The sequence below is a fragment of the Gobio gobio genome (assembly GCF_949357685.1).
Source record: "Gobio gobio genome assembly, chromosome: 15".
NCBI classification, from domain to species: domain Eukaryota; kingdom Metazoa; phylum Chordata; class Actinopteri; order Cypriniformes; family Gobionidae; genus Gobio; species Gobio gobio.
The window spans coordinates 44,974,281-44,997,471 of record NC_137108.1 but is presented as its reverse complement, the minus strand read 5'-3'; the positions used below and the strand labels follow the sequence as shown (position 1 = coordinate 44,997,471).

The 23,191-nt window shown below is 39.9% G+C and overlaps 1 protein-coding gene across 2 annotated transcripts in view; it reads right to left on the bottom strand.

The window, feature by feature from the left end:
* The window catches only part of col28a1b (collagen, type XXVIII, alpha 1b), a 38,942-nt gene extending 16,699 nt beyond the window's left edge, over positions 1 to 22,243 (bottom strand). For both annotated transcript variants that reach the window (XM_079837232.1, XM_079837233.1), the window contains exons 1-13: positions 22,119 to 22,243; positions 21,812 to 21,894; positions 21,573 to 21,705; positions 11,939 to 12,504; positions 10,001 to 10,021; positions 6,162 to 6,221; positions 6,026 to 6,079; positions 5,886 to 5,930; positions 5,765 to 5,791; positions 5,537 to 5,581; positions 4,510 to 4,554; positions 2,382 to 2,435; positions 1,869 to 1,937 (exon numbers count right to left, since the gene is read on the bottom strand). In XM_079837232.1, coding sequence (XP_079693358.1) covers positions 1,869 to 1,937; positions 2,382 to 2,435; positions 4,510 to 4,554; positions 5,537 to 5,581; positions 5,765 to 5,791; positions 5,886 to 5,930; positions 6,026 to 6,079; positions 6,162 to 6,221; positions 10,001 to 10,021; positions 11,939 to 12,504; positions 21,573 to 21,702 — 1,116 coding nt within the window. In that variant the 5' untranslated portion in view covers positions 21,703 to 21,705; positions 21,812 to 21,894; positions 22,119 to 22,243. The remainder of the gene's footprint in view (positions 1 to 1,868; positions 1,938 to 2,381; positions 2,436 to 4,509; positions 4,555 to 5,536; positions 5,582 to 5,764; positions 5,792 to 5,885; positions 5,931 to 6,025; positions 6,080 to 6,161; positions 6,222 to 10,000; positions 10,022 to 11,938; positions 12,505 to 21,572; positions 21,706 to 21,811; positions 21,895 to 22,118) is intronic.
* Positions 22,244 to 23,191: the final 948 nt, after the last annotated feature.

Below are 23,191 nucleotides of genomic sequence, written 5' to 3'. Positions count from 1 at the left end.
AGTAGTTTTTTAACGCCAAAAGAGGGTTTGTGCTGGAGCAAGCTGTTAGTAAATCTGGCCCTAAATCGTACTATATTTCAATAATATTCTCATTTGTTTCTATTTTTCTTTCTCCTCTAATTTTTATAAGAAACTTAGGGCCCTATTTTAAAGATCAGAGTGCATGGTCTAAAGTGCACTTAGGGCGTGTCCGAATCCACTTTTGTTAGTTTAACGACGGGAAAAATGGTCGGTATGCCCGGCGCCTGGTCTAAAAGGGTTCTTAATGAGTAATTGGTGTGTTTTGGGCGTAACGTGCAATAAACCAATCAGAGTCTCATAGTCTTGCACCATGGTGGATTCGCTACATGGCGGAATTTGTGAGTGGGAAAACCGAATGCTTCTCCAAAGAGGAATCCTTTTATTTTTAATATTGTAAAAAATAAATGTGTGTGTAATAAGCAGAGTGTACGCGCGTTGTGCACCCACCAATAGGACATCACTAACGTGCCCTTTAAATAACACAAAAAATACTGCGTTATAGACTTTAGACCAGGTTTTTGTTGTTCAATGCCGCAGTTGATTTCAGTTGCCTTAAACGGTAACACACCAACAATGCACCTGAACACACCTTGTTTTCAGACCTGCACGCCCATGGGCGAATAGATGGACGCAAATGCATTTGCTATTTAAACAACGTGGCGCTGGACTTGAAAATGATAACTGCATCCGGCTGAAACTAGCAAAAAAACATTTGCGTCACGCCTGGCTTCGCATTGTGCCGGTTGCAAGATAGGGCCCTTAAAGGGATAGTTCACCCAAAAATGAAAATTCTGTCATCATTTTTCTGTCATCAAACCTGTATGAGTTTCTTTGTTCTGCTGAACACAAAATAAGATATTTTGAAGAATGTTTGTAACAAAGCAGATAGAGCAACCATTGACTACCATAATATTTTTTCCCCTACTACACTCTTAAAAATAAAGGTTCCAGGAAGAACCAAAAAGGGGTTTTCACGGCGATGCCATAGAAGAACCATTTTCGGTTCCGTTTTGTGAAAGGTTCTTTAAAGAACCATTTTTTTCTAACCATTTTATAGTCTAAAGAACCTTTCTTCACTACAAATAACCTTTGTGCAATGGAGAGGTTCTTTGGATATTAAAGGTTCTTCATGGAACCATAGCCTACACCCCACCAAAGAACCTTTATTTTTAAGAGTGTATAGTAGTCAATGGTTGCTCTATCTGCTTGGTTACAAACATTCTTCAAAATATCTTATTTTGTGTTCAGCAGAACAAAGAAACTCATACAGGTTTGGAACTACTTGAGGGTGAGTAAATGATGACAGAATTTTCATTTTTGGGTGTGAACTATCCCTTTAAAGTCTAAAATGGGAGTTGATACTTGAATGAAACATAAGTAAGAACCCCAATAATAATAACCGTTTTCAATGTGAATATATTTTGAAATGTAATTTATTCCTGTGATCAAAGCTGAATTTTTAGCATCATTACTAAAGTCTTCAGTGTCACATGATCCTTCAGAAATCATTCTAATATGATGATTTGCTGCTCAATAAACATTTATTATTATCAATGTTGAAAACAGTTGTGCTGCTGCTTCATATTTTTGTGGAAACTGTAATGCATTTATTTTCAGGATTCTTTAAAGAATAGAAAATTCAAAAGAACAGCATTTACTTGAAATAGAAATCATTTGTAACATTATAAATGTCTTTACTGTTCCTTTTGATAAATTTAATCCTTTAGTTTTTAAAAGTATTTTAAAATATCTAACTGGTATGTTTCCACTGCTTTAAACAATTTTTTTTTTGTCTAATATGAACTGAGAAAAGTCCTATTGAGAACAACCAGCTCTGAAAAGTTTACCTTTGGACCAGGGAATCCGATTCCAATATCTCCCGGCGGGCCAGACACACCAACCGGCCCTCGATCCCCCTATAGGAACAACCCAGAGGTCAGTAATTTATTTGGACGTCATCATAAAGCCGATATATTGCTGCTAAATGCCATAAACCTCAGTCATCTTGGATGCGTGTCATTGCAACTTTTGCCGTTATATTCATAACAGCATCCTACTATTAGCGTGAGGTGAAAGGGTTCAGTACACAATCTGATCACCCAACGCATTCTCATGTGTGTTCCAAATGACATTTACAGAGCATAAAGGCACCCCTTGTGTCTAACAGTTTAGGAGTTTTTGCGTTTGAATGTGCAATTATATATTTTTCAGATTTTCAAAGCACCCTTTGTTAAAACTTCCAGACCAAACGTGAGAGGCAAAATCTGCATTTAAACATGGAAAGATTTCTGTCTCTATTTAAGGCACAAATATCAGTTACAGACATTTCACTGGCAAAGAAATTGAAGATATGATCATACTTTGGATCCTGCTTGACCCTCGTGCCCCTGGTCCCCTGGAGGCCCTGTCAGACCCTGGTGAAATAATGAAGAATTATGTTAAAACACTCTCATACATTAATTTTTTATCACCATACCATATGCCTATAGTAAACCATAGGTTGAAATGGCACTTTTAGGCATCCATTGATGCCTGTTAAACTGTGCTAATGTTGGTTCTGAAGGACTTGACCCAGTCAATCTGAACTATTCAGTCTCTTCACTAATCCTACTGTACAAAGTTCTCCTCGGAAAAAGAATAATATCCTACAGGGCTGGATTCACTGCTTTACATGTGTAGATTAGCATAGGATTATGAGATATCTGCCGATCACATTCCATAAGTGCAGAGCAGGGAAACGGCCTGCCATGATCACTGCGTTTATGTGATGAGACAACATGTGATAAGACTAATGCATTTAGTTTTCTATCTATCTATATTCACTTTCTCACTTTTAGAACAACTACAACAAATCGCAGTGTTTGGATGAAAAGATTAGCCTTTTTAAAACAGCATACTACCGTTTTGCTTTAATCATATGACATTTGATCTCACTAAATAAATTTTTTTTCTGAAATCACTCCTTAAATCGTGCTATTTTACACACTTCTTTTACATCTTTTCTGCATCTTTGACAAGTAACGTTTTATAAGTTAAAAGTTTAAAAAAAAATGCTTTTGTTCACAGATGTTTTTAAATAGTGGCATCAAAAATAGCATTATAATACTGCTATAGAAATGTTATTTATATTTTTGTGTTTATAGTAATATATAGTAGTATGAATGAAATACACAATTATCATTTGTTTTGTGTTCAGAAAAATTAACACATAAATTCTACAGGCCCAACTGTACAGCAGCATGCTTTCTTTTTTATTATATTATATTAATTATATTATATTATATTATATTATATTATATTATATTATATTATATTATATTATATTATATTATATTATATTATATTATATTATATTATATTATATTATATTAATTATATTATATTATATTATATTATATTATATTATATTATATTATATTATATTATATTATATTATATTATATTATATTATATTAATTATATTAATTATATTATATTATTTTATATTATGCCCAACTGTACAGCATGCTTTCTTTTTTATTATATTATATTATATTATATTATATTATATTATATTATATTATATTATATTTATTATATTATATTATATTATATTATATTATATTATATTATATTATATTATATTATATTATATTATATTATATTATATTATATTAATTATATTATATTAATTATATTATACAATAAATTATATTGTAAAGTACTCCTGGAGTAAAGGGTAAATGCAGTGTAAAAAAGTAAATGCAACATTTTGATATTTGATAGTTAAATTCACTTTTATAGCTTTTATATATTATATATTTACTTTTATATTTGTTTTGTTAAATTTCATCTAATATTTCAATTATATCTAAAAAATAATTAGTTTTTTGACATAATTACTGTTGTGTTGTTTTATAATTTTGATTATATCTACTCAATTAAATGTTTTCAGATTTGAGTTATTCGGATTTGCTTTTTTTACTTACATATACTCAATTCATATAGTATACTTCATTGATTTCACAGCTTTAAAATTTACTTTTTTTTTTATGTAAAAATGTTTTACCAAAAAAATGTTTTTGAGTAAATCATAGTTAAAATTTTTAGAGTGTATTGATAATCTTATAATGAATTATACTTTTTTCACTAATTAATCTAAGTCTGTATGAGTTACATGTATAAATGTATTAATCAATCATATTATTAATTGTAGGAATTTTTAAGCATGTATTTTTTCTTTTGTTATTGGAGCTTTTTTGTGTGTGTGTGTGTGAAAGTCTAATGAGATTAATAAATGTTCAACTGTTTAAATATTATGCATGCCATAAAGGACACACAGATACAGAATTAAATTAAATAATAATTATTATTTAATCGTTATTAAATTATTATCATTATCGAGTGATAAAAAAAAAATACAAATACAGTTAATGTTACGCATCATGAATTCAGTTGAAACCTGATGTAGCATATAATGTGTCATGTAAAGAGATGTTTATACTGTGCCTGCTCTCCTCTGGGGCCCCTCGGCCCTGGAGGTCCTTCAGCGCCCTGTGAAATGAAACATACAACTTTGATCAATCATATGTGGCATATTTCAGAACAACAGTAATTCCAACCCGATCTCACGGCAATTCGTACATATTTTACGAGGTGGCTAATTTGTACGAATTAGTACGACCTCACTCATATGAATTGGTAGCCTGGCTCCGCCCTTCTACGTACTTCCGCTTAATTTTCATTTTCCTTCAGTACTCCGTCTGGGACTGCAGCATATTCTTAGGTTTTCTCCGAACAAATTTTTACCAGTCCAATCAGCGAACAGAGGGAGTGGCTCAGAACGATGACGTTGATGTTGTGCGCTAGTTTGAGTTGTAGTTCAGTAATGGCGGCGGATAAAGATGCGAGCGAAGCCATTCATTCTGTTGTGGCACCGCTGCCGAATATCCAGAAGTTAAGTTTTGTTGGTGGCCATGATGTTTTGGCCCCCCTCTCCACAGGGTGTGGGAAAAGTTTGATTTTCCAGCTCGCTCCGCTAGTGGTGAAGGAGTTGGCTGAAGCCCTATTCGGACAGTAATTGTTTCGCGTGGGATCAGAAGGTATTTTCATCATTTACATGGGCTAGTCAGTGATTTTATTGATCGCCGTCAATAAAATCATCCGTCTCCCACCACCCGCGTAAAAATCCATGGCCGAAGTTTTAAACTTCAACAGAGTAACCGCCTTCAAGGAAGTTAACGCTTGTCAATGGAGAGTGGCCAGACTCTCTGTACAAATATAATGTACGAGAGTCTGGTAAGACCAGGCTAACGAATTGGTACGATATTTGCTAAATCATACGTATTAATTTTGACGAGTTGGTCAATTCGTATGATTTCGTACGAATAACCTAACCTCAAACACCGCCCCTAAACCAACCTATCACTGCAGTATAGACAAATCGTACAAATTCATACGAGTGAGGTCATACAAATTCATACGAATTGGTCGTGAGATAGCATTGGTAATTCGTAGAACAGTAGAAAAGACTTACCTTATGTCCCATTTGCCCTGGTGGTCCACAATTACCTTGATCCCCCTAAAACATGACTCAAGACATCAGAATACATTCCAACCATCAAAGCCAATAATAGCCTTTATTTTAAAGAGTGCTTTAATTTGCATACTAATCTTAGTATATAGTCAGGACAATATATTAACAAATTAATTGCAATAACTCAAATGCATGCAAAAGGGAAAAAAAAAAACTCAGATGTTTCACCTTATCACCTTTGAACCCAGGTCTTCCCTGTGGATGAGGAACCAGGAACAAGAGCCGTGTTGGTCAGAGAGTCAGTAGTAAAACAAAATATATAAGCTGACCATATGAAGATGTGATGTACCTCTGGACCGTTGATTCCTGGAGGACCAGGTGCTCCGGATTCCCCCTGTAAAATCAGTCAGATCAGTGCGTCAACAACAATAAACTCCAGATCTTATCATAATTCCTTTAAACAAATATGGTAATTATTTTCACTCTCACCCTTGAGCCTTTTGGACCAGACACTCCTTCATAACCTTGATCTCCTTTTTTACCCTAAACAAAACAGAGTTTTACTCATAAATGCCTCCATGGAGTGAGGGAATGCCTCCATCTATTCCGTCCCAGCAATACTCACAGGAGCTCCAGGAAGACCTTGTTCCCCTTTCTCACACCAACACACCGGTGGTCGTGGGCACTGGTAAGAGAAATACATTCAACAGGTAGTTTGCAATCAGCATTGGTGTGATATGCTTCTTGATCAAGTCAGGACAAATATATTTGTATAGCCATTTTCACAGTATTGTTGCAAATCATGATGGTAATGTTTATAATACCTTAAAGCTATGGTCTACGATTTCAAAGATTGTTCATTATTAATAATCTCGTTTAGATGCTGGTTATGGTTCTACAGTATAATCCTAACAATATGAAGAGAAAAAAGAATGAAAAAAATCCATTCACTCTATTGGGTGTACACCCGCAGAGAAATTGACCAATGTAAGCTGTCCGGCCGGACAGCTTACATTGGTTAACTGCTCTCATCCAATCCCTGCTCCACTCGCGTTTCCCCCCGACCGCACCCCACCCCGCCCCCTCCTGCGACATGAAATTTTGCTGGCAAGTAGGCAGCGTCAACTCAGCAATGGAGAAAAACCAACAAACATACAGCGGCAAGCGGCCCCTGCTCGCCCCAACAGTCAAGGTTGGAATAAAGAGAAAGTCAATTGAGGAAAGAGCAGATATTTAAAATAAATGTGAAGAACGCCGGACTCAAAGCCGAATCAATATAGGGTCCACCGTTGCCCGTTGGAGGAAGCTTCAGAGAAACCTTTGGACTTAAAACCGACGCTGATTATTTGTTGAGCAGGTAAACATTTATTTATACTTTTATGGTGTGGTGTATTACATAAATAGCTTTTTATCAGCATGACAACATGATCATGCTGCCGGTCGGCATTGGAATGTTAGCCGTTTAGCATCGCCTATCACGGGTCAAAGTAATTATATTTCTTGAAGTGCTTGACTATTTCAATAGGCCTAACGTTAGCGGTTTTCTGTTCGAGCCGATAGAACATTGCATGTGTTGCTAATCTTGCGTGGGCGTGAACTCAAACGTGTGCCTTTGAGCTATCAACATCTCTGTTCCAATGTTTACTCCTGCTTGACTGAGTGACGTTGTTCAGGTCGTTTCCCGGTGGGAGGGATCAGGTAGCACAGAGGGGAGGGGTGTGCGTGTGGAGGGGCGGGATGAGTTTTTTTAAAATTCAGGCTTTCTCGACTGATTTTCAACATCGTAGACTACAGCTTTAATACTTCCACATTAAAGGGTTAGTTCACCCAAAAATGAAAATTCTGTCATTAATTACTCACCCTCATGTCGTTGGACACCCGTAAGACCTCCGTTCATATTCGGAACACAAATGAAGATATTTTAGTTGAAAGCTGATGGCTGAGAAAGGCTTCACACAGGCCTCCATTGGCATTCAGTACATTGACACTTCCAAGATCCATGAAAGGCACTTAAAACGTCGTTACAAAGTCTATCTCACCACAGTGGCTCTACAATAATCATACAATGCGACGACAATAGTTTTTGTGCGCAAAAAAAAATCTAAATAACACCTTTATCCAACTTGTTCTTGTCTTCCGTGTGCGCCTCCACGACGCATGCGCGAGAATATGACGTAGCGCCGGTGTTCGGGAATCGATGAAATACACACTTAAGCTCCATTTTGAGCACTACGCCGAGACCTAAAGTAGAATCGATCGATGTAGAATCCAACAGCTTAGACACGCGCGTCTTCCTCTGCTCGTAAACAAATCGCTTCTGGGTCATATGTCCGAACGCCGGATCTGCGTCATATTCTCGCGCATGCGTCGTGGAGGCATACACGGAAGTCGAGAACAAGTTGGATAAAGGTGTTATTTTGATTTTTTTTTGCGCACAAAAACTATTGTCGTCGCATTGTATGATTATTGTAGAGCCACTGTGGTGAGATAGACTTTGTAACGACGTTTTAAGTGCCTTTCATGGATCTTGGAAGTGTCAATGTACTGAATGCCAATGGAGGCCTGTGTGAAGCCTTTCTCAGCCATCAGCTTTCAACTAAAATATCTTCATTTGTGTTCCGAATATGAACGGAGGTCTTACGGGTGTCCAACGACATGAGGGTGAGTAATTAATGACAGAATTTTCATTTTTGGGTGAACTAACCCTTTAAGCAGATTAAAGCTGGACAATAATATAGTTTGCATTTTGCAATGACAAGCAATCAAACAGTTGAGATTTGCAGCTTGATTGCTTGTATGGGTTTGTCTGTATGTGGATAAAGTTGGACACACTTATACAGGGGTTGGACAATGAAACTGAAACATCAATCTAGTGTTGGAGGTTTCACGTCTATATATGTGCGGCCTAGTAGCTAATCTTCTCTGATTTTACATTCCATCAAGTGTGAAGATTGAATTAGCAGAGCAATAACACAGCTGTACATAAACTATTGCAATCCACACAACATCATGCGAGATATATTAAAGTTTCAAAAGAGGAAAAAATTGCGTCTCGCTGACTCATCTGTGACCAGGACGGCAAGTCCTCTGGTATCCAGGGTAATGTTGGCATACCACCATCGTAGGATGAACCACATCTAACAGGTCTAACTGTCGACGCAAGAGGAAGCTGTCTGAAAGCGATGTCCAGATACTAACCCGGATTGTATCCCAAAAGCATAAACCACAGCTGCCCAACTTACTGTAGAATTAAATGCACAGCTCGACTCTCCTGTTTCCACCAAAACTGTTTGTCTGGAGCTCCACAGAGTCAATATTCATGGTCGACCTTTCATGGTTGACCTTTGGTCACTCATTCCAATGCTAAATGTCAGTTTAATTGGTGTCAAATCTTGGGCAATGTGTATTGTTCTCTGATGAGTCCACCTTTAATGTGTTTCCCACATTCGTGGGAGTTACGCTGTGGAGAAGCCCCAAAGAGGCTCAACCCCCAGACTGTTGCTGCCCAGCGTGAGAAGCATGGCGGTGGATTAATGATGGTTTGGGCTGCAATATCATGGTATTCCCTATTGTGCTTGATGGACACGTCACTGCCCAGTACTACCGAACCATTCTGGAGGACCATGAGCACCTGATGGTTCAAATAATGGACCTGAAGGGGGTGCCGTGTATCAACATGATAATGCACCAATACACACAGCAAGACTCATGACAGAATGCTTAGATGAACATGAAAGTGAAGTTGAACATCTCTCATGGCCTGCACAGTCACAAGATCTGAATATTTTTTAGGGATTTTGGAGGAGTGAGTCAGAAAACGTTTTTCTCCACCAGCATCTCCTCCTCCACCTCTGGCCGCTGTGAAGGACTTGTATCGGTCATTCCCAAGACAAAATTATGCTGAACTGGCTGCAAAAGGAGGTCCTACACCAATAAAGGATTGTGGTCTAAAACCAGGTGTTTCAGTTTCATCGTCCAACCCCATGTATATCCAACTTTATATGAAGTTATATATATAAGTATATATATAAAGTATATATATAGCCTGATTTAAAAAAAAAAAGTTTGTCTCAAAATGATGTTGTACTGTATATATATTTGAGTGAGTGCTATGAGTTTACTGCATGAATGCCGATAAAGTTCGATACATATATAATAATACAGTTTACGTTTTTTGTGTCAATATAAACTATCACACAGCTGAGATTTTCTATATACAGTAGCATATATTGCTTTACATAAGTGTTCTATATCTGGGTAATGTTCATTATTAGTTATTAATTTAATGAGTTATCATTTCATTATGGGGTGATATTGAGAATTATGATACCTGTGTGGTTTTGTAGCTTAATGCCACTTGGTTTTTGTAGGCTATTTTGTTCAAATGCAATGACATTCAGACTTTTTATGACTAAAGTGTATGAACATTTTGAGAGCCACTCTTCTTGTTAATTCAGTACTTACTTCATTCTTTGCGATTATTTCCTGAAATGAAAAGAGAAATAAGAATTAGGATACAAATCTATGACAGTAACAAGTCCAATTTATTGCCAGATTCTGTGCATGACATGGGAAGCTTTATTGTGCATTTCTAAGAGACCCATATTGTGTGACCACAGACAGTGCTTGACATTTCATGAGCGGCAGACCCTTCCTTGTGTGTATTGGGAAAATCCCTCTCACACAGATTTGATTCACTCACTGATGTGTGAACCATGCTTCAGGACAGCAGACCAAACACTAGTTACTGTATTTGGATCTCAAACCTTCAAAAATAGAAACTTTTAGAGTATCCATTTCTGACCCAAAATAGCCACATTTCCTCTATAGGCTGTAAAAAACAAAGCTAGAGCTTTTTCTTGCATCAAAGCTAAATGAATGGGTAGCATTTCAGTTGGAGTCCATGTGCAACTAAAGCTCTGTGACATGTTGTGCAGAAACACAAAATTGTGAGTGGCTTGTTTCTATGTGTATGCCAAGATGTTTAGAGCAGTTATTAGCATGTTGCACTCCACGCATTTAGAATAATGGCTGCTAATGTACTCAGGGTGGTTGCTATTGACCCAGGTGTGTGTTCATCAGAATTTTATAATCTTCAAAAATGGCTATTCATAATTTAGAGTTAGAATTATCTGACAGTTTAAAATGACCAGTGAACACTGCAGTGCATTGAACCCAGAACTGAGTGACCATGAGCAAAGACGGCAGCGTGCAGATCACATAATAGTTAGCTAGTTAGTATTACTACCCTGGAGGTAGTATAGGCTAGTTAGCATTACCTGGAGGTAGTAGGCTAGTTAGCAAAATCGGTTAGTGAAAATGATTTTGCAATCTTTTTTTGTCTCGGCAAAATCGCAAAAAAAAAAAAAGCATTTACATTTTTTATGTGTTATTATTTGCTTTAGTAAAAGTGTGTGTTCAAGAATGCATTGTTTTTTTTTATTTAACTCCATAGTATTGGCAGCTCATTATTTTATTTAATTTTTCTGTCTGTTTTAACATTTCCCTCTCCATAGGTCTAGGTCTTCATAATTGATCAAAACAAAATTTAAATAAAAAATATGTAGTTAGTAATATACGGTAAAATACTATTTCTAAAATGGATAGTTCCGGTCCTTGATTCTGATTGGTTGAGCTGTGTAATTACTCTGCAAACATACACCTGTGACCTCATTAAAATTAATATTTTTATGGACTAACCGTTTTATAAAAGCAATAAGCCCCAAGAAGCCGTGGTTTGCGGTGAATTTAGAACAGCTAAGGGTGTTGTTATGCCTGATTATTATATATATATATATATATATATATATATATATATTATACACTCTAAAAATGCTGGGTTAAAAACAACCCAAATTGGGTTGAAAATGGACTAACCCAGCATTTGGGTTGTTTTAACCCAGTGAATGGGTCATTTTAACCCGGCAGTTGGGTTAAATGTTTGCTTAAAACAACCCAATCGCTGGGTTAAAACAACCCAATTGCTGGGTTAGTCCATTTTTAGGTTGTTTTTAGCCCAGCATATTTTAATTGTTGCATTCAGGTGATTTTTTTTGTGCCCATGGAATCATGATTTAATTTGATTCAAAATGCTAAATTCTGATTTATCTCAGTAGTACTGAAGATGGTATAAAATATTTGAAAAGTTCATGTATTAAAATGTATTACAAGGAATTCAGAAGTGCTGATATCTGCAGTTTCTCAATTCACTATTGATTGTTTTTCTTGATTGTATATTTTAATTGTGCTATATCTAGGCCTATATGCATCTTTCACTTCAAAATTTGTATCAATCATTTGTTTGCGTTTATAATATGGTGTTATATTATGACAGTATAGGTATAATATTATGATGTGTGATCTTGGTAAAGCTGAGTCTGACAGATGAACTGAATGTCTCACGAGCTGCTGCAGGAGCCGTTCTTCCAGTTCAGGGTCAGTGAGGCTGTGTGAGTACTGCTGGGCTGGGCTGCTGGCTACGATCCGCAGTTTGGCACGGTTCACGTTGTTCTTTGCCAGGTTTGATAAGCCTATTGTGAAGATCTTAATGTTGTGGCCTTTGGCCTCTGCGACCGCGGTCATGATGTCAGGATTGCGCGGATGGTCGATGCCGTCGGTCATGAGCAGGGCCACCCGAACACTCTGCTCCGTGGTCTCCCTGGTGAAGAGCTGAGTGGCGTTGGTTATGGCATACGTCGAATACGTTCCCTGACCGATGTAGATGGCGTCTGCCGATCTGCTCAGGAAGACGTCAAGGTCCTGCCAGTCTTTGAAGTGCTGGTCGACATGCACTGAACTGCTGTAGTAGATGAGCGCCAAACGAGTCTTCAGATGCCAGTCAGACACCTGCATCTGCGCCACCCGCCTGCTGAAGGAGCGCACGAATGCTTTCTCTTGATCAAACAGAATGCCCTTTGCGCTCTCTGAGCTATCCAGGATGAATGCTATCTCTAGTGGACATACCACCTCTGTAATGAGAGAAGTTACAGAGGTTCTTTAGATTATTAAAATGTAGTTCATACTGACAAAAAAGAGCTTGGGGAAAAAGGTTATTTAATTGCATCACTAGGAAACCCCCATTTGAAATGTTCTTATTAATCCATTAAAGCCTGACATATGAATATACACCGATCAGGCATAACATTATGACAGGTGAAGTAACACAGATAATCTCTTCATCACGGCACCTGTTAGTGGGTGGGATATATTAGGCAGCAAGTGAACATTTTGTCCTCAAAGTTGATGTGTTAGAAGCAGAAAAATCGGCAAGCGTAAGGATTTGAGTGAGTTTGACAAGGGCCAAATTGTGATGGCTAGACGACTGGGTCAGGGCATCTCCAAAACTGCAGCTCTTGTGGGGTTTTCCCGGTCTGCAGTGGTCAGTCTCTATCAAAAGTGCTCCAAGGAAGGAACAGTGGTGAACCGGCGACAGGGTCATGGGCGGCCAAGGCTCATTGATGCAAGTGAGGAGCAAAGGCTGGCCCGTGTGGTCCGATCAAACAGACGAGCTACTGTAGCTCAAATTGCTCAAGTAGTTAATGCTGGTTCTGATAGAAAGGTGACAGAATATCCAGTGCATCACAGTTTGTTGCTTATGGGGCTGCATAGCCGCAGACCAGTCAGGGTGCCCATGATGACTCCTGTCCACCGCCAAAAAGTGCCAACAGTGGGCATGAATAGCATTTTCTTTTACATCACGTGGATGGCCGGGAGCATGTGCATTGCTTACCTGGGGAACACATGGTACCAGGATGCACTATGAGAATAAGGCAAGCCGGCGGAGGCAGTGTGATGCTTTGGGCAATGTTCTGCTGGGAAACCTTGGGTCCTGCCATCCATGTGATGTTACTTGTGCCACCTACCTAAGCATTGTTGCACACCCTTTGATGGAAACGGTATTCCCTGGTGGCTGTGGCTCCTTCAGCAGGATAATGCGCCCTGCCACAAAGCAGAAATGGTTCACAGGAATGGTTTGAGGAGCACAACAACGAGTTTGAGGAGTTGACTTGGCCTCCAAATTCCCTAGATCTCAATCCAATCGAGCATCTGTGGGATGTGCTGACCAAACAAGTCTGATCCATGGAGGCCCCACCTCGCACTTACAGGATCTGCTGCTAACATCTTGGCGTCAGATACCACAGCACACCTTCAGGGGTCTAGTGGAGTACACGCCTCCACGGGTCAGGGCTGTTTTGGCAGCAAAAGGGGGACCAACACAATATAAGTCATAATGTTAAGCCTGATCGGTGTATATATACATATTAATAGTAATGCTGTGTTTGTGTGTTCTGTATATTAGTGCCGTCAAACAATTAATCACAATTAATCACATCCAAAATAAAAGTTTGTGTTTACATAATATATGTATATATTTGATATTTGTTTATATATTTGTAATACATTTTAATACATGCATGTATATATTTAAGAAAACTTTGTTATATTTTTAGACACCTTTATTTATATAGCGCTTTTTACAATGCCGATTGTTTCAGTGTTAAACAGGAAAATAATGTAACAGAATTTGATTCGGCTGTACAGCCGCTCTGGGGAAAACGGTGATGTTATCCAGCTCAGTTCAATTATCATACAATGACAATGTGGGCAGATCAGTAATTTAGTTGAAAATGTATTTGAATATTTAGTTGAATATTTAGTGTCCCCAACTGAGCAAGCCAAGCCAAAGGCGACAGTGGCAAGGAACCAAAACTCCATCAGGTGACATAATGGAGAAAAAAAAAATTGGGAGAAACCAGGCTCAGTCAGGGTGCCATTTCTCCTCTGGCCATCATGCCATGTCGGTGAGGCAATTATTAGATCAGAATATTCGAAGGATCGGAGTCATCACGCCAGAGACGGATTTATTGAGGATGCCATGTCGGTGAGGCAATTATTAGATCGGAATATTCGAAGGATCGGAGTCATCACCCCGGAGACGGATTTATTGAGGATGCCGTGTCGGTGAGGCAATTATTAGATTGGAATATTCGAAGGATCGGAGTCATCACCCCGGAGACGGATTTATTGAGGATGCCGTGTCGGTGAGGCAATTATTAGATCGGAATATTCGAAGGATCGGAGTCATCAAGCCGGAGACGGGTTTATTGAGGATGCCGTGTCGGTGAGGCAATTATTAGATCGGAATATTCGAAGGATCGGAGTCATCAAGCCGGAGACAGGTTTATTGAGGATGCCGTGTCGATGAGGCAATTATTAGATCGGAATATTCGAAGGATCAGAGTCATCACGCCGGAGATGGGTTTATTGAGGATGCCGTGTCGGTGAGGCAATTATTAGATCGGAATATTCGAAGGATCGGAGTCATCAAGCCGGAGACGGATTTATTGAGGATGGCGTGTCGATGAGGCAATTATTAGATCGGAACAGTTCAATTCGCACTGCAGTAAACTCGCGCACCACCGCTTACAATGCCGGTCTCCTAACGGGGGATATGAGGGAGTACAAAGCTTCATGTTACGCTCTCCGGCGCGCCGTTAAAGCCGCAAAACTCCGCTATAAAGACCGAGTGGAATCTCATTTCCAACTCAACGACTCCCGGCGGATGTGGCAGGGACTGAGAACCATCTGTGCTTTTGGAACTAAATCCTCTGCAGAGGTGAGAGCTGATCCGTTACTGGTGAACGAGTTAAACTCTTTCTACGCTCGCTTTGATGGTAATCGCGGCAGCGCGACTCCGGCGAGTGACGCGTCAGAGAGAGTCCCTCAGAGCAGCAACGGTCACGTGATCTCTGTCTCGGAGGACGAGGTTCGGAGGGCACTCAAACGTGTGGATGTCAGGAAAGCTGCTGGGCCGGATGGTATTTCAGGTCGTGTTCTGCGGTCCTGTGCTGATCAGCTCGCAGGGCTCTTTACATCCATATTCAACGAGTCCCTTGCTACATCTGTTGTCCCCACCTCCTTCAAACGATCCTCCATCATCCCTGTACCTAAGATCAGTAAACCCTCTTGCCTAAATGACTATCGTCCAGTGGCTCTCACATCTTTAGTCATGAAGGTCTTTGAGAGACTCATTAAAAACAACATTTGCTCCTCCATTCCTGACACTTTGGACCCTCTTCAGTTTGCCTATCGTCCCAATAGATCGACTGAAGATGCCATTTCTCACGTCCTTCACTCCTGCCTCACTCACATCGACAGCAAAAGTGGGAACTATGTCAGGCTGCTATTTATTGACTATAGCTCAGCCTTTAACACCATAGTTCCCATTAAGCTAACACACAAACTCCTGGATCTAGGCCTGAATTCTTCTCTCTGCCTCTGGATTGAAGATTTCCTCACTGGCAGACCCCAGGCGGTGAGAGTAGGCCAGTTCACCTCCACCTCCATCACCCTGAGTGTTGGAGCTCCACAGGGCTGTGTGCTGAGTCCCCTGCTCTACTCTCTCTACACCCATGACTGTTTGTCCACACACAGCTCCACCTCGATCATCAAGTTTGCTGATGATACTGTTGTCCTGGGTCTCATCTCCAACAACAATGAGACGGCATACTTGGACGAAGTGGAGCAACTGACATCATGGTGCCAGGACAACTGTCTCTCTCTGAATGTTAACAAGACCAAAGAACTGATTGTGGACTTCAGGAAGAGACAGCATCGGTCATACTCCCCTCTCATGATCAGCGGGACACCGGTAGAGAGAGTGAGCAGCTTCAAATACCTGGGTGTGAACATCTCCGAGGATCTGACCTGGACTACACACATCCAGACACAGGTGAAAAAAGCCAGGCAAAGACTGTACCACCTGCGCCAGCTGAGGAAATTCAGGGTTTCACCAGCCATCCTGAAAACTTTCTATCGAGGGGCGATAGAAAGTGTCCTGACTCAGTGCATCACAGCGTGGTACGGGAACAGCACCAGTCACGACTGCAAAGCCCTGCAAAGAGTGGTGCGCTTATCCGAGCGCATCTCAGGCTCAGCTCTCCCGTCTCTGCAGGACATCTTCACCAAACGCTGCAGAGGTAGAGCTACTAAAATCATCAGAGACATTAATCACCCTGCAAACTCTCACTTCACCCTGCTGCCATCTGGTAAGCGCTTCCGTAGCCTGATGGCAAAGACTGAAAGACTCAGGAGGAGTTTCTTCCCCCAGGCCATCAGACTCCTGAACTCAGTCACGTGACTCACTTCACCCCCGCACACGCATAAACATACGGTCTTTCAACATTAACATCCACATACTGCAATTGCACTGCACTTTACTTTACGTCCCTATTGTTACTGCGTAACAACCTGTAATAAACCTTGCACATTATACTTCTTTATATATACATATTATATATTTTATGTTAACCACTTATTTTTAAGTCTACAGTTTATCTCACTTATCATCCACATATTTTTTATATTTTTATTTTTATCTTATTTCCTATTTTTATCTTTTACTTGATTTATTTATAATTCTACTTATGTTAATACTTTTTATTCTAACTTTATTCTATTTCTATTTAATTTCTTGTAACTGTTATTTGCACTGTCCATGGAGCGGACCTGTTTACATTTCACTGCCAGTTGTATATTGTGTATATAACTGTGTATGTGACAAATAAAACTCTTGAAATCTTGAAATCTTGAAAAATCTTGGAATATTCGAAGGATCGGAGTCATCACACCGGAGACGGGTTTATTGAGGATGCCGTGTCAGTGAGGCAATTATTAGATCGGAATATTCGAAGGATCGGAGTCATCAAGCCGGAGACGGGTTTATTGAGGATGCCGTGTCGGTGAGGCAATTATTAGATCGGAGTATTCGAAGGATCGGAGTCATCACACCGGAGACGGGTTTATTGAGGATGCCGTGTCGGTGAGGCAATTATTTGATCGGAATATTCGAAGGATCGGAGTCATCAAGCCGGAGACGGGTTTATTGAGGATGCCGTGTCGGTGAGGCAATTATTTGATCGGAATATTCGAAGGATCGGAGTCATCAAGCCGGAGACGGGTTTATTGAGGATGCCGTGTCGGTGAGGCAATTATTAGATCGGAAATTTGAAGGATCGGAGTCATCACGCCGGAGACGGGTTTATTGAGGATGCCGTGTCGGTGAGGCAATTATTAGATCGGAATATTCGAAGGATCAGAGTCATCAAGCCGGAGACGGGTTTATTGAGGATGCCGTGTCGGTGAGGCAATTATTTGATCGGAATATTCGAAGGATCGGAGTCATCAAGCCGGAGACGGGTTTATTGAGGATGCCGTGCCGGTGAGGCAATTATTAGATCGGAAATTCGAAGGATCGGAGTCATCACGCCAGAGACGGGTTTATTGAGGATGCCGTGTCGGTGAGGCAATTATTAGATCGGAATATTCGAAGGATCGGAGTCATCACGCCGGAGACGGGTTTATTGAGGATGCCGTGTCGGTGAGGCAATTATTAGATCGGAATATTCGAAGGATCGGAGTCATCAAGCCGGAGACGGGTTTATTGAGGATGCCGTGTCGGTGAGGCAATTATTTGATCGGAATATTCGAAGGATCGGAGTCATCAAGCCGGAGACGGGTTTATTGAGGATGCCGTGTCGGTGAGGCAATTATTAGATCGGAATATTCGAAGGATCGGAGTCGTCATGCCGGAGACGGGTTTATTGAGGATGCCGTGTCGGTGAGGCAATTATTAGATCGGAATATTTGAAGGATCGGAGTCGTCACGCCGGAGACGGGTTTATTGAGGATGCCGTGTCGGTGAGGCAATTATTAGATCGGAATATTCGAAGGATCGGAGTCGTCACGCCGGAGACGGGTTTATTGAGGATGCCGTGTCGATGAGGCAATTATAAGATAGGAATATTCGAAGGATCGGAGTCATCACACCGGAGACGGGTTTATTGAGGATGCCGTGTCGGTGAGGCAATTATTAGATCGGAATATTCGAAGGATCGGAGTCGTCACGCCGGAGACAGGTTTATTGAGGATGCCGTGTCGATGAGGCAATTATAAGATAGGAATATTCGAAGGATCGGAGTCATCACACCGGAGACGGGTTTATTGAGGATGCCGTGTCGGTGAGGCAATTATTTGATCGGAATATTCGAAGGATCGGAGTCATCAAGCCGGAGACGGGTTTATTGAGGATGCCGTGTCGGTGAGGCAATTATTTGATCGGAATATTCGAAGGATCGGAGTCATCAAGCCGGAGACGGGTTTATTGAGGATGCCGTGTCGGTGAGGCAATTATTAGATCGGAAATTTGAAGGATCGGAGTCATCACGCCGGAGACGGGTTTATTGAGGATGCCGTGTCGGTGAGGCAATTATTTGATCGGAATATTCGAAGGATCGGAGTCATCAAGCCGGAGACGGGTTTATTGAGGATGCCGTGTCGGTGAGGCAATTATTTGATCGGAATATTCGAAGGATCGGAGTCATCAAGCCGGAGACGGGTTTATTGAGGATGCCGTGTCGGTGAGGCAATTATTAGATCGGAAATTCGAAGGATCGGAGTCATCACGCCAGAGACGGGTTTATTGAGGATGCTGTGTCGGTGAGGCAATTATTAGATCGGAATATTCGAAGGATCGGAGACATCACGCCGGAGACGGGTTTATTGAGGATGCCGTGTCGGTGAGGCAATTATTTGATCGGAATATTCGAAGGATCGGAGTCGTCACGCCGGAGACAGGTTTATTGAGGATGCCGTGTCGGTGAGGCAATTATTAGATCGGAAATTTGAAGGATCGGAGTCATCACGCCGGAGACGGGTTTATTGAGGATGCCGTGTTGGTGAGGCAATTATTAGATCGGAATATTCGAAGGATCGGAGTCATCAAGCCGGAGACGGGTTTATTGAGGATGCCGTGTCGGTGAGGCAATTATTTGATCAGAATATTCGAAGGATCGGAGTCATCAAGCCGGAGACGGGTTTATTGAGGATGCCGTGTCGGTGAGGCAATTATTAGATCGGAAATTCGAAGGATCGGAGTCATCACGCCAGAGACGGGTTTATTGAGGATGCTGTGTCGGTGAGGCAATTATTAGATCGGAATATTCGAAGGATCGGAGACATCACGCCGGAGACGGGTTTATTGAGGATGCCGTGTCGGTGAGGCAATTATTAGATCGGAATATTCGAAGGATCGGAGTCGTCACGCCGGAGACAGGTTTATTGAGGATGCCGTGTCGGTGAGGCAATTATTAGATCGGAATATTCGAAGGATCGGAGTCGTCACGCCGGAGACGGGTTTATTGAGGATGCCGTGTCGGTGAGGCAATTATTAGATCGGAATATTCGAAGGATCGGAGTCGTCACGCCGGAGACGGGTTTATTGAGGATGCCGTGTCGGTGAGGCAATTATTAGATCAGAATATTCGAAGGATCAGAGTCGTCACGCCGGAGACGGGTTTATTGAGGATGCCGTGTCGGTGATGCAATTATTAGATCGGAATATTTGAAGGATCGGAGTCGTCACGCCGGAGACGGGTTTATTGAGGATGCCGTGTCGGTGATGCAATTATTAGATCGGAATATTTGAAGGATCGGAGTCGTCACGCCGGAGACCGGTTTATTGAGGATGCCGTGTCGGTGAGGCAATTATTAGATCGGAATATTCGAAGGATCGGAGTCGTCACGCCGGAGACAGGTTTATTAAGGATGCCGTGTCGATGAGGCAATTATAAGATAGGAATATTCGAAGGATCGGAGTCATCACACCGGAGACGGGTTTATTGAGGATGCCGTGTCGGTGAGGCAATTATTAGATCGGAATATTCGAAGGATCAGAGTCATCACACGGGAGACGGGTTTATTGAGGATGCCGTGTCGGTGAGGCAATTATTAGATCAGAATATTCGAAGGATCGGAGTCATCACACCGGAGACGGGTTTATTGAGGATGCCGTGATCGGTGAGGCAATTATTTGATCGGAATATTCGAAGGATCGGAGTCGTCACGCCGGAGACGGGTTTATTGAGGATGCCGTGTCGGTGAGGCAATTATTTGATCGGAATATTCGAAGGATCGGAGTCGTCACGCCGGAGACAGGTTTATTGAGGATGCCGTGTTGATGAGGCAATTATTATATAATATAAATGATATAGACTACATTTCTTAAATATATACATGTATGTGTGTGTATTCAAATATAAATATTATCCACAATACACACATATATTATGTAAACACAAACTACTTATTTTGAATGTGATTAATCGCGATTAATCGTTTGACAGCACTAATATACAGTACACACACACACAGAGAGAGAAAGAGAGAGATCAAATTTGGTGCAGATGGCTATTCAAATGGCTAAAAGTAATGTGACTTGGTAGCTTACATGTAAATCAATGAGATTTATAACAGTAAAACAAACTATTACATAAAATGCATATAATATGTCGTAGTAAGATGATATTTCAATACTTTGTTTTATGATCAAATGGGGCAAAACATATACTGCAATGCAATACAATGACGATTGAGAGATGAACAGATGTTCCTCAAAATCCAGATGAGTCATATTTGATACTTAACATGATTTTTCTTTAAAATGATACGGATATTTAAATAAACCCAAGTTGCTTCAGTCCAGTAAGTGACTATCTTGAAATATTATAACAATATAACAGTTATTCTTACGTTTACTTTATAAAAATGATTAAAGATTTCAGAGCAAAAAGACAAGCTGAAGAGAGACGTTTTTATATTTACTTGCTAAGAGAAAGTATAAACTATCAATCAGACGACAGAAGGCATGTAGTATATTGTGTGCAACAGGTTTTTCAGCAGTTTTGATCATGCTGATCATTTAGAGAACTTAGAAATTTGTGAATCAAATATAATACAGTAGGCTTTATAGATGGGGTCCAAACAACTGAGACCATTAGCGAAAATGATTTTATTTAGCCTGTTTTCTAATTGAATGAAAAATGATCAGCATAACAATTTTGAGTGAAAAGTTAACATTTGGAGTCTGGACCCATGCACCACATCTTTTCTCAGGAGAACAGTAACTCATTGCTGTCTTGGAGAAACAATTAAGATCGTAAAGATATCTTATTTTCACTTTACGTCCAAAGTCATTTACCATTGTCCTGTTTTGTGGTGAGGTTGTTCAGTGTTTCTCCAGACTGTCTTCTGTTCTGGCATCTGGCCGCAGGTAAAAGCAGCCAAAGCAACAGGCTCAGAAAAAACACTTTGGCCATGCTTTCATTCATAACCTTAAAGATAATCGAATAAAACATATTTCAGACTTTCTTAAAAATGTGTTTATGGTGCATAATTATTGCATGAATTACAAAGACATTACAAAAACAATAAACGTACAAAGAGGTAGTGTCCTTTTCTTGTTGTTTGAATACACACTTTTTAGAAGTTCAAACACGGCCGAACATGGTCCTCGGAAATTTCTGAACAAATATAATAATGTTTAATAAATCAAGTGTAATAAATCTGAACTTATGCAACAAAATACATTTTAAACAAAGACCAATTCAAATCCACAAATACATCATGCAATAATGTTAAATGCCTTTTTTTTTTTTACATTAATGATCATATGTTAAGTTTTGTAATTTAATGCTGAAATGTTGTTTTAAGCAGGAATAATAATATGAAAATGGACAGTGCTTACCTTGCCTGTTATGCAAATATAGAGAGTATCCATATGCTCATGTCTCCTCTATGGAGAACTTTCTGTTCTGACTGATTTCAGTTCTGCGCCAAACATCAGCCCAACATCACAGTCCCAAGTTATCTGATGCCTGAATGAACACACACACACACACACACACACACACACACACACACACACACACACACATGCATCACACACCCAGTAGCCTAGAACAATGTTGTGTTTATTTATATAATGATAACTTTTATGATGAACTATATTTATAGCATAATCTTTATTAGATTATTGTGATTTAATAAGGTGTTAAACACAAGCTCTCCACTATTTTCTGATGTTTCGATCTGTTTTGGAGACGAATGCTGAGAGATTGTTTGGAGGACAATCAAATTGTCCCCAAAAAGCTTCTGATTCCTTGACAACAATTCACATTTGTGAAATCTGGAAAACATCAGGTGCAGGAACCTCCTGAGATCTGACTCATCTCAAGGATTCTAAGACTTTTAAAGGGATAGTTTCCCCCAATTACTCATCCTATTGTTGTTCCAAACCTGTTTGCGTTTATGATTATTTTATTTTAAAGGGACCTCTTCTCTTGTGGTGTGCATAATGTATTAGCTAGGCCTATAACATCTCTACAGCTACAGAATACACATTCTAAGGACATTGGGACAAGAGACAACAATACAGCATTAAGAAGTCATATAAAAAGCTTCCATTGTAATTAAATGCAAATCGGCTGTTTATGTTTGTGAATTTTTTCTCTTTCCCCCCCTAAATGCTTAAGGTTTTTACTAAATTAACATTATTAATAAATTCAAACTTTTCATGAATAAACCTCTTTTTCAACTGTAGAGGGCAGTAAAGATTTAAAATAAAAATTGAAACTAGCTCTGACTGTTATAAAGCCTATGGAAGCCCATTTCTGCCGTTTTTACAATTATGTAAAAATTTCATTAAAACCGCATAAACAATTATGCGTTCATCAATCATAATGATGAGATCAAAAGTCATAATTATGACACAACAAAAAGTTAAAATTATGAGATCAAAAGTCATAGAAAGTCTACTTT